Below are 12,272 nucleotides of genomic sequence, written 5' to 3' on the forward strand. Positions count from 1 at the left end.
ATCATTTATACACAGAAAGAAAAACCTCAGCTAGCTTGTTTTGCTAGAGTCTCAATGGACAGAATAAACAATAAGACAATGAAGTAAGCCTTTCATCTTACTCTCCAAACTCATAAATAATCCCCTTCTCCACGTATTACAGCATATTAATTGTGCTTTATTTACAGCACAGCACATCGGCATCTATTCAAAAGGGATTATGAGTTTAACTCGACAGAAGACATCTCCCTCTGCATCATATTTAACACACATTTCATATGCAGACTGTGAGCAGTCAGTCACACACCAAACACTCGACTGATGTGCAACAGGACACATGCTTGAACTAAATAAGAGGAAAAGAATGAAAGAAAGAATAAACTACAATAAACAAACAGTGCAAATGTTGGTGGACGACCTCTGTTAAGCGACTGAGGCGCCTTGTGTTTTAGTGCGGCACACAAATATTTCAAATATGTCTGTGGAATGCTTACAGGATGTAGGAAACTCCTTTAGCCTGAAGCTTACCAGCTGCACATCAGAGACAAAAAAACAAAAAAAAAGGAAACACAGGACTGAATTTGAGCTCGTCTCCGGCTCTTCCGAGTTTAACCCTGGCAGCTTTTCCAAGATCCAATATAAATTGCTTTACTACAATACTCCTGGATTTCAGAGGACACTTCCTCGAATGCTTTATGACTTACTCATCCAGAGAGCCAGACGTGTGCATGTCAATTCAAACAGATGACAAGAAGATTATCCAATTACAGTCGAAACAGACAGACAACAGATCTGAAGAACTGTGTAGTTCATGAGACAGTTTAAAATGATGAATGCAGTCATCCACACTAGAGTTTATTTCAGTATAGGGAGGTCAAAAGAATCAGTGATGTCAATACTAAAATAACAGAGGCTACATAAAGTGTCTTCTTCAGAATAAGCAGTACTGAGTCAATTTGGCACACAAGCAGGGTTTCCCCGCAGCATATTTCAGTTAAGGCGGCCCGCCTAAGCTCGGAAACCCTACCGCCTTAACTAGCTCATCCAAAAAGTAAAAATAAAAATAGCTCCACAAAAGGCCGTCAAGTGCATTTTGGAGAATCATCCGAAAATCACACCGTATGCGGGGATGCGTGCCACACGGCCGAAATGAGAAAGACGTGGTCCGGACCGTCACTGTCTGGAGGATAACTAGCCAGTTGATAAAACATCTCGGAGAACAGGGCAGACGCGCTTCAAACCGCGAGTGTGCACACGCACCACACGGCCGAAATGAGATAAGACGTGGTCCGTCATGTCGAGAGGATAGCCAGTTGATAAAACACGTGTCTGTGAGAACTGTAAGTGGACTTATGTTTTGGGGTTATTTAAGCCTGTTATTGTATAAGTCTATAGTTCTTCTAATTTTAAAGTGAGTTAGCTGGTGATTTTGTTGTTTGAGCAACCTGCTAGGGTTTCATGTGCCTGTTGATTAGATATAATTGTTGAGCGCTCTTGCTCACTTTATGCATGTGCATTATTTACATGCTACTGTAGTTACACTCCTTTAAGATAATATAATTAATAGTAAGAAATAATCAGTTTTTACAATTTTTGCACCATCTGTCATCGTTCGCCAGACGTTCTACAACATCTGCTTTAGTTTGTGTTTATTAATCATTTAGTTTCACTTCATCACGCAGCTATTCCTGTTAAAAACATTTAATTCATTAATAATCTAGTATGTGTTCATTTTTTGTCATAGTTTCTTCAAAATTAAGTTTTTTTTAAATAAATATTTTATTTATTTATTTATTTTATTAAAATATTTTAGTTTTCATCATGACGGACATGCCCCGCCCCTTTGATTGCCCAAGCATTATCTTATTGCAAGCAAATTCCATTTGTCCATTTGTGATTAGACCACCCAGGAGGCTGTTTACAGCAAATTAACTCTTTCCCCGCCAGCGTTTAAAAAGTGAAAGGTGAAGGACTTCTAATAGAGATCAGATTCAGTGTGATGATCAAAACATACACGGAGTTTGAACAGTTTGCCCTAAGAGGACAGAAATACGGATTGGCAGAAAAACTCGTCATTGGTAGGGAAGCATTTTCTCTTAATTGACGAGTTAACTTGTCAATAGCGGGGAAAGAGTTAAAGCGGAAGTCCATCCTAAAACAACATTATTCATTAACATAAATTTGTTGTCCTTACATCCATATACTGCACAGGTTCTAGTCATCTTTTATTTGAGGGTTTTGGTGATTTCCCCTTTAGAGACGGTAAAAGCGGAGTTACTCTTTGGTTGGGTTCGTCTGCTGGTTAACTTCAAGTTGACTTGAGTTGATTTGAGAGCAGGTTGAGCAGTAAAAGAAGTTATTAGGCTTGTTCAACTTTATGCGGCGCCGCAAGAATCGACAGCCGAATGACGTCAAAGTACCGCAAGAGCGATTCGCAAAATCATACGAAGGAGTGGAACCTTGACGTCATCTGGCTGTCGGTTCTTGTGGCGCCGCAAAAAGTCAAACAAACCTGAAGGCTGCATAATCAGCGGTTAGTGGGTTGAGCTAATGACTCAGTTTCGCGCAATGCATTCTGGTTAACCGAGTCCATCAAAGACCCTTACGAAAATTCTGCTTTAACACACTATCAATCTAATAATCGAAATCGTGCAAATTTCTTTTTTTTCTTATGTAAAATGCAAAATGGACATAAATTACCTGTGATAAGAGGCTAAAATGTCTAGGGTTCAATTCCGCTTTAAGATGTGTTTTGGTCGATTGGATCACAAGTGGATGATGCTTAAAACAGATGTAGACGGGGTGTAAAATGCTTTAAGCTCGTCCATTTTCGACCACATTCACCCACATTTAGAGGTAGGTTTTATACGTTGATTAAGAGCGTCACCTGGTGGATAACAGCAGAAATACGGATTGCTGGAAAAACTTGTCATTGGCAGAGAAGCTTTTTCTCTTAATTGACGAGCTAACTTTTCAATAGCGGGGGAAGAGTTAAGATGCGTTTTGGTCGATTGGATCACAGGTGGATGACGCTTCAGACAGGTGTAGACAGGGTGTAAAACATTTTGAGCTCGTCCACTTTCGACCACATTCGCCCACATTCATAGGTAGTCGAAAACACATTCAACCTTATTGATTTTGTGAAGCAGACGTGCATGTGGTCGAATGTATTCGAACAGCCACAAAACACCGCCTACTCTTCGAATATTGAAGTAATGTGTAATGTATCGAGCACAATTGTTTAAACATGGCACTATCTTTAGGCTTTCATTGATAAAACTGAAGCGACTCTCCGCCTCGTTCATTTTTGTTTAATTTTGCGAGCATGTGAAAGTTGCGCGTGCTTATTTAATCAATTGCTCTGAAATATCAGAGAAAGCACTTATACATGTACAGCAAGTTTACTAACAATACAAGCAGCAGACTCTGCCATAATATTAATGTGTGTCATTTTAAATAATTTCTCCCGCTCGTGTTTAAACGACAGCAGCATCCATAGACCACCCCTCAGAAATCAGGACAGAAGCGGTCGAAATTGGACAAAAGAGACGAATTAAAATACCAGGAGTAAGCGTGAATGTGCCTCTCTTGTCCACTTGTGAGAGCCGATCGACCCGAACGCATCTTAATATCAGGTATAAACAGCCTCTAGATGAGAATGGGCCAAAAAGAGAGAGTAATTTCACCTTAACCACCTATAAAAAGAGTTTCTGGTTAAGCACAATATGTAAATTATTCCTATACTGAAGCAAGACTATTTAAACATTTACAGTAAAAATCAAGCACTCCAGGGTAAAAATACAAACAGCAGAGATCTGACATTTTTACACATCACCTCACATGTCAGCGCAAAGTGGAACCCACAAAACAAGACAGCTACTGAGAAATACACAAACAGATTTAGCAAGCATCTATTCACATAAAAACACAATGTGTTAACCACAATCTGTCTCTCCTGCATACAGAGCAGAAGTTCCTATACAATGTGATTCATCATTTCATAACACGAGGAGGTACGCTGAAGAATTGGGTGGAGATATTTTGGGACTGCCTCCATGTAGGAGAGTAGATAAAACAAGAGTTATGGGCTCGACAATGGGCCTGCTGCCAACATAACATTTTACTGATCCTACATTAAATACTACCCATAAAGTACTTCTACATTTGAGGACAAAGTAAGATTACCCAAAAATCATTTCTGAACTTTCAGACTGAACTCTCTCCATCTCAAGGACGTTTGACTGGACTCTTGCTGAAAAACTATTATGACTGTTAAAGTAAACACCAAAAGCATCCAAAGCAATATATCATAACTAATGTCAACTCCAGAACTGCCAATCACAGCTGGAGGAATCTGAGGGTACCTGCACAAACAGTATGTTAGGAATTCAACATAGCACTACATACGAGAAGGAAGAAATGAGAAGGAGAAAAACAGATCAACCTTCCTCATCTGCAACATGCTGATGAATTTAAAGGGATAGTTCACCCAAAAACATGAAGGAAGATATTTTGAGGAATGTTCGTAAACAAGTAATTTGTGAGCCCCATTCACTTTTATAGTACTTTTTTCCTACTAAGGAAATGAATGGGGTTCATCAATGGTTTGGTTACAAACACTCCTCAAAATATCTTCCTTTATGTTCATCAGAACAAAGAAATGTATACAGGATTTGAACAATATGAAAGTGGATATGATGACAGAATTTTCATTTTGGGGTGAACAATATCTTTAAAAAGCATCATGAATGCTCAATGAATATCATAAGGACCAGATGCAATTATTAACTGAATTGCTATTTTTTATACTGTATGGCTGATTCAGAATTTAATACATAAAGAACATGATGGTAAATATAAAGCCAATATATAAAAGGTAATTATTTACACCAGATGGGACGTGCATATGTGTCTTGTAGTACATTACTTCATTTATAAGAACAGCAATCTTCTTCAATCTTTCACACACACACACACACACACACATATATATTATCAATGAATGCATATAATCCTCATAAGGCCAAATACTGGGTGGTATAGTAGTCCAGTATATATATGGTTACCCTTTAGTAGAATCTATTAAAATTATGTTGGGCGTGAAGGGGAGTACAGAGATCTATAGGCTACGTTTGGCTTACTTTACAAAGAAACGTGCAATTGAGTGTTTATTCCGTCGTCCCTGACAGTAACAAATCCATCTCTGCTGTAGCATGACAAAACATCTTTGTTTATATAAGCAAAATAAAGCGAAAGAAAGCAGATGCGACTGTTTGAAACACGCGTGTCGAGGATCATAAGCGGGAACACGCAGCGAGCGCGGAAAGTTGCTACAAAGAAGCGCAGAAAGTTTTCAAAGTATCAGCGCGTCGGTAACAATGTATCCGTGCCGTCATCCATTCAGGCCCGCGCAGGAAACACTGGGAACAAGGCGCGTCTCTGTCACTGAACACATATAAACACAGACATCTCTAACAAACAACTCATATACACGCACATTAAAGTCCCATCAACAGCTCCTGAATCAGTTTGAAACAGCAAAGGGAGTCGAAACGGCAATGAGAAAATACGACTCTAGTCACAGTTTGTCCCAAAACTTGTATAATCCGAGTGAAAGTGCTCGGGTTTATAGTTGCATGTTTACTTATTTACTCACCAACACCGTATTTCTCTTTCTTCGTGGGCACCCAGCGTGACATTCTCATTGAGGAAAGTTATCCGACACGCGGCAAAGGGTTGTTGTCTTATTCCTGCTGTAAATCCAGAGTTTTTCCCAGATTAGTTGCTTTCCCTGTTGGAGTGGAGAAACTCATCTAGCCGCCATTTTCCATCACTGAACTCATGAGCCGCGAGGGGGAGATTGAGACTGAAAACTTTTTGTCATGTGGGACAGAAGCGAATCAAGCGTCTGGACCGGAGACGCAACCGGACAATCCTTTATTAACATTTACCGTTGTAACCATAGTTTACCAAAATATCAAAGTATTATTATGTCAGTTCTTTTACAAAAACGAAACTGTGATAACTTTATAAAAGGCACACTAATAGTGTAAATTGCAAAAAGTTTTAACATCGTTTAAGTATTATTAAAATATTTTTTTAAAGGTTTAACTACATATTCCTATATATATATATATATATATATATATATATATATATATATATATATATATATATATATATATATATATATATATATATATATATATATATATATATATATATATACATATAGTTTGTGAATTTGGTGTAAACCGTGGTAATTTTTATAAGTAAAAGTATATGTAAGATACATCTAATACAATTGCTATGCATGTGTGTGTTTGTAAAGTATTTGTAAAATGTGCAATAAATAAATTAGTAAAACTTTGTAACAATTAAATGGGTTATTTTATAAACTCACCATTTAAATAAATATAAATATATTTATATAAGTTGTAAGCAAAAGTAGGCCTAACGAACAATTTGGGAGACCTGCAATATACTTTAACCCTCATAAGGCCCTATTTTCCTTTATATGTTAGAGTTCCCTGGAGGTAAAAATGACCCCAGAAATTTAAAGGGGTGATTACAAAAAATATATACATTTTAATGATACAAATAATATATTTTTTATTTTGTTTACAATAAAATTTTGTCTACTTCCCGTCTATACATTAATGCTGTGTTTTGGGAGATATGAAGTACTTTTGTACCTGTTTACCACTTAATTTCCTCAACTACACCATTAGCTTGCCTGTAAAATATCAAATTTTTATGAAAAATTTGCATAAATTATTATCTAAATTTTATTTAAATTGTTTTTAGATATTGATCTAGATGTTATGTGTTGAATTCGACCATTTGATGTTTAGAAAAAAAAGGTTTTATGGTTACAGTTTAGGAAATTAATGATTTTGACCAGCAGATGCCCATAGAGACCCATTTATTTCACTGAATGTGGCCAACTGCTCAACATCAATACTTTAGTGAAACATTTTGTGAATTTATGTTCATTTAACATTAGAAAGGTCATTAAAAATAAAAATGATTTCAAATAGTATAATTTTTTTGTAGTTTTTGATGCATTTTGAAATGTCTGTTTTTGCAAAATGCCACAGAAATTCGACTAAATGTAAGGGTATTTGTCTGTGTGTGTGTTCGTGTGTTTGTGTGTGATTGAGCATGTCTCTAGTACCAGGCCTACCTTTATGTGTCAAAATTTTCAGATTTATTCTGGATGCATTGATTTTATTTGATGAATAACAAGAAAAAAATGTTCTTGTTTTTTTTTGCATTTCCCATTCATTTCAATTGGGGTAATTTTTACCCCCAAAGGGCCTCTTTTGGTGATTTTTTTACACCTCTTTACAACGACCAAATCAAGCCCAGTTTTTTTTTTATATGAATCTTGACAGATAATCTGGAAAATTCACAAAATCTTATTCCACTGAGATGAAGGGAACCATGTTTTTTAACTAAATAAATGTGGCTTGGGGGTAAGATTGACCCCAGGGACTTATTAGGGTTAATATTAATGGGTGTTCTTAAAACTATAAAACAAACAAAAGTGTGTAAAATAGACTAATTAAACTATAAATAAAGCTTCTTTCCAGTTGCCCTGTGCCTTGAAATCTCTAAATGATTAGTTGTAGACATTCTGTTAAATTTATGATGTGAATCCTTGGAAATGGATCTATTCCCATAGTATGCAGGCCCCAACCCATCAATAATAAAAATGTTTTATTAACTTTTTCAACTTTGAGTCAAGTATTATTTTTGTCGGTATTACCACATAGTACTACATTCACTGAAGGACCTACTTACCAACAGTAATGTATGCATGATGTATGCATAAGCTGGTGAGCTGGTTTTAGCTGGTCCCCCAGCTCGGTTTTAGCTGTTTTTGCTGGTGTAGCAAGCTGGTCTAGCTGTGTTTTGGCTACTTTTTAAGCTGGTCTAGCTGGACTTAGCTGGTCTGGCTGGAAGACCAGCTGACCCACCAGCTTTGCCAGGCTGGGAGTGCCAACTTAAACCATCTACTGCCACCTTAAACCAGCTAAAACCAGCTATCAGCTTATGCTGGTCTTTGCTGGATTTTTCAATAGGGTAGTTCAAGTGTGTGCATGTAGATTTCACTATATACTATATATGCTTATTAAGCCTATTAGAACCTTAGATCAAAAAGGTTTATAAGATCATCAGAAACATAAATATGGTGTGCAAACATCCGTACGTGCATGCTTGGGAATGTAAAGCATCTCAATAAAGTAAATCATGACAGAGATTATATCAAGTTCAATTAATTTATGTAATGTCATTTTAAAATGGCTGAAATTAATGTGCCTTTAAGTGTTAACTGGATCTAAGCTGACAGCATCATATTTTAAGCGATGCTGTGCTGTTTGTTCGGTGTAAACATTTTTTTGCATTAAAACATGGAAAAGATAAATAACACAGCACTGCCTAAAACATCAGAAATCCCTCAATACTCATAACGAGACGCTTTTCAATGTCATAAATAGCTGCAGACTGTTGCGACTGATGAAAATTTGATTATGGGGACCAATTAGAAATGATTGCTTTGGGATACTGTCTCTTAGCCAAAGATTTTACTTAATTCCCACGTTCCAGAGAAATTATTACTCAGTTTGAGGTTAATTGTTTTTGTGAAAATATGTTGCTTCGCACAAAAATGATCCCCAGATGCTTGCGATTATAGATGCTCTGTGGAGGGAGATGCACAAACTGCCTCCTTGTGTGTTTGTTTTGTTTTTTCTTTTGTAGTATGCACAAATTGTAGACAACATAGAATGAAATATATACTGTCTGTGCATGGCGTCTATGAGAATATAAAGCTTCTGTTACTTAATATATTTTCTGACTTGTTATGTGCGGTAGCCTGCAGCCAATGTGCTGTGAATTTCAGCTAGAAAACATCAAGCTCCAGCAACCTTTTCTTTCATCAGGAATCAGGATTACTTCTCAGCTGTATAAATGCTCCAAAATGTACTTTCCTTGTTAGCCTACAGATATATGCATTGATGAGAAATAAATGATTTATTCTTGTAGAGTAAACTTTTATTTGTCTGCTCAGTGGCTCCGAAATTTGAGTAAAGAGGCTGTTTATCATTATCAGTGTATACATCTTAGCACTTTTGTATTTTGTGCAGGCCGACTTACATAATTCAAGAGTCAAAAAACTAAAGAAAGCAAAGAAAAAATGCAAGCACAGTAAATTTTACATTTATGCATATGTTTTTCAAGAGAAAGGCTGAAAACTACAACAAAATAAAAGTACTATTAAAAATATAAGTATGCATTAAAGCAATATATGTTTTCACAGCAAGAAAAAAATATAAAAAAACATTTTAGCATCATTGCTAAAATTTTGTTATTTCATGGCCCACTCATTTTCCAGTAGATAAAATCTAGTCTTTAGTTCTTTTCTTAATTATACTTTATATTTGTCATGTTATTGTGGTAAAAAGTCAGGGACATTTTCTGTTGACTATCTATGAAAGAAATCTGTAATACATTTGAGTCCTGAAGAGTTGTAATTTGCTGTCCTCCAGTGAGCTTTAAAGACTGTCACTAAAATATTTGCTGTCTTTTTATTCAGAGAGAGAGGTCATGCTGACAAAAGCAATATACAACACAGCAACATTATCCACTTACAATTAGAGCGACATCAATCACAGCTGAGTACATTTGTTTCTATTTTTTCCTCTAATGACGGATATATCTGTTATTTTTAGTGTCCATTAGTGTTCAAATCGTACAGTTACATCAGAAGAAGGAATTCAAAGCACACCAGTCTCATTTTTTTGTCTATACTTCTCTGTTCCGCTTTACGTCCTGACTGCCAGAATCCACCGACAGGGGGCGCTAATAGCTCTTCTGATGCGCTCCATTGATGGCGTTTACACTGCTTACTAATGATAAGAAAATACATAAAATGAGTAATAAATAATAATAACAGCTTATTACATAGTATACACGACATTCTGTAAAAGTTGTGAGTGAAAAGTTTGATTGATTTTAAAACTTAGCCAAGGAAAAAAAACAACGAAAACTTTCACGTAGAGGGAGACGTTGAGGGAGGCGAACCGCGTCTCAGAAGAGGCGCAGCAGGCGCACTCCGTGTCGGATTTCCCTCACTCGTGTATTGTGGATTATGTTAGTGAAGTGATGTAGGGAACGGTAAATTAAGGTGTAGAAACGTAAACGTTTATGTGATTTTTATATAGAAAAGTTGCATCTATCCCGTTCAACACAACACAACTCATGTTGTGTTTTGTTGCCCGGTCGAATATGGTGGCATTACGTGTCAGTGGTGGGCGTCTACGTTTGTTTATGTTTTCAAATATCTAAACAGGTTTATTTTATGAATGCGGGTATTTCAACGAATTATATTTTAATTACATTACAAGTTAACACGTGAAGTAGTGTGTCAGTAAAACTCTGGTAACTACAGACAATGTAAACTGTGGACAGTGCTGTGTGTATCATCCAGTCCTGTACTGACTCAGCTGAAATTGCATATTGTATTTTGTGGCTTTGTAAATAATATATCAGGCTCATTTTTTCACTGACGGTGAACATTTATTTATTTGCATTCTTTGATACGTTATTGCGCTGCAAGCTATTTTAAATGCATGATATAGGCACTTTGAGTATATTGGTACAGGAGTGCCCTGCTGAAAAAACCAGCATACCAGCAAGACCAGCATATGTTGTGTTTTGGTGCTGGTTTGCTTGTGAACACCAGCTAAACCAGCATCAAACCAGCATCAGCACCAGCATTAGCACCAGCTAAACCAGCATCAAACCAGCATTAGCACCAGCTAAACCAGCATCAAACCAGCATTAGCACCAGCTAAACCAGCATTAGCACCAGCATCCCATGCTGGTCATACCAGCATATGTTGTGTTTTGGTGCTGGTATGCTGGTGACCATCAGCTAAACCAGCATAAACCAGCATAATTCCCATGCTGGTCCATGTTGGTTTGATGCTGTTTTTTTCAGCAGGGTGGTGTATTTGGGGTGTTAGTTTAGGATTGGTTCAATTGGCCAATGGCGGTTGATCTTATTGGTTGTTTATTTGTTACACTGACTGGACATTAAAGGTCAAATTAGGTGTGCTGCATTGTGGGATACAGTATTTCGAGCAGTGCCCATCTTGTATATTGCACATTTCAGGCTAAATGAATAGGTCATCTGAGTATTCTGTACATAGGCCTACATTTACCTGTTCATCTGCTAGAATGAGCTGCTGGCCTTCACCAAACCGGCTGTGACCACCAAGTCCTTTAAAGGTGCAGTGTGTAAATCTTAGGAGAATCTCTTGACAGAAATGCAATATTATATAGATTACTATGTTTTCAGTGATGTACAAAGAACTTACATAATAAACTGCTATGTTTTTATTACGTTTTATCTACATACACTGCGGGCCCCCTTACATGGAAGTCGCCATTTTGCACCACCATGTTTCTACAGTAGCTCTACAGTTTCATCACTACATTCCCTGCATTCCGGTTAGTTTTTTATGACCTTCCCTCGCTAACTTCCCTCAGTCTCGTTCAATCGGAGGTACGTCATTGCTTACGTTGTACGAGTACCCACTACTGGCGGAACACTTGAAGTGGGTTCAAATTAAACTAAGCCCTAAGCCCTTGATGACATGGAAAATGGAGACCGCCCCCTCCATAATTTGAACTGTCCAAAGCGCGAGCTGCTGAAGTGACGTCACAATCATGTTGCATTGTGGTATATGGATGTGCCTGAAGTTTACGTATGAAGTTCGGGAGTGCGTGTCTAAAACTGGAGTGGAATCCAGCCCTAGTCTCAGATGACGTCATGTTTGTCCTGTGGCGGCTACCGTAGCTTCTCTATATGCTTCGAAAGGGCAGGGTCAGTGGCTGGACTGAGCTGTTGGTCGCAGTGCACCACCTCACCACCAGATCCCGCTAAAATCTACACACTGCACCTTTAAATAAACAAATGATGCACTAATGCATTTAAATAACTAACAGTTTTTTACCACCTGTTCACCTTTATGCTTATTTGTGGCTCTAAAGACAAAATTGTTCTTCATTTGTAAGCTGATTTGAATAAAGGCACCATTAAATGCATACATATACATTAAGACAGAGGTAAATGTACAGTAAATAAAACAGAACACACAGTGCGATAGTCATTTGGTAGTATGCCTTTCCAAGCATAGTTTTCTCAGTCCACAGGGATCTACAGGAAACGCAAGAGGTTGTGTAATTATTATAATGATGTAGGTCAGATGCAGTAACCTCTG

At 37.3% G+C, this 12,272-nt stretch overlaps 1 protein-coding gene across 2 annotated transcripts in view; it reads right to left on the reverse strand.

The window, feature by feature from the left end:
- dock1 (dedicator of cytokinesis 1) overlaps positions 1-5,833 on the reverse strand; it is a 333,542-nt gene extending 327,709 nt beyond the window's left edge. For both annotated transcript variants that reach the window (XM_073867188.1, XM_073867187.1), the window contains exon 1: positions 5,636-5,833. In XM_073867188.1, the coding sequence (XP_073723289.1) occupies positions 5,636-5,684 (49 nt within the window). In that variant the 5' untranslated portion in view covers positions 5,685-5,833. The remainder of the gene's footprint in view (positions 1-5,635) is intronic.
- Between the last annotated feature and the right edge of the window lie 6,439 nt (positions 5,834-12,272).

Source organism: Misgurnus anguillicaudatus, chromosome 4 (assembly GCF_027580225.2).
Source record: "Misgurnus anguillicaudatus chromosome 4, ASM2758022v2, whole genome shotgun sequence".
Classification (NCBI taxonomy): domain Eukaryota; kingdom Metazoa; phylum Chordata; class Actinopteri; order Cypriniformes; family Cobitidae; genus Misgurnus; species Misgurnus anguillicaudatus.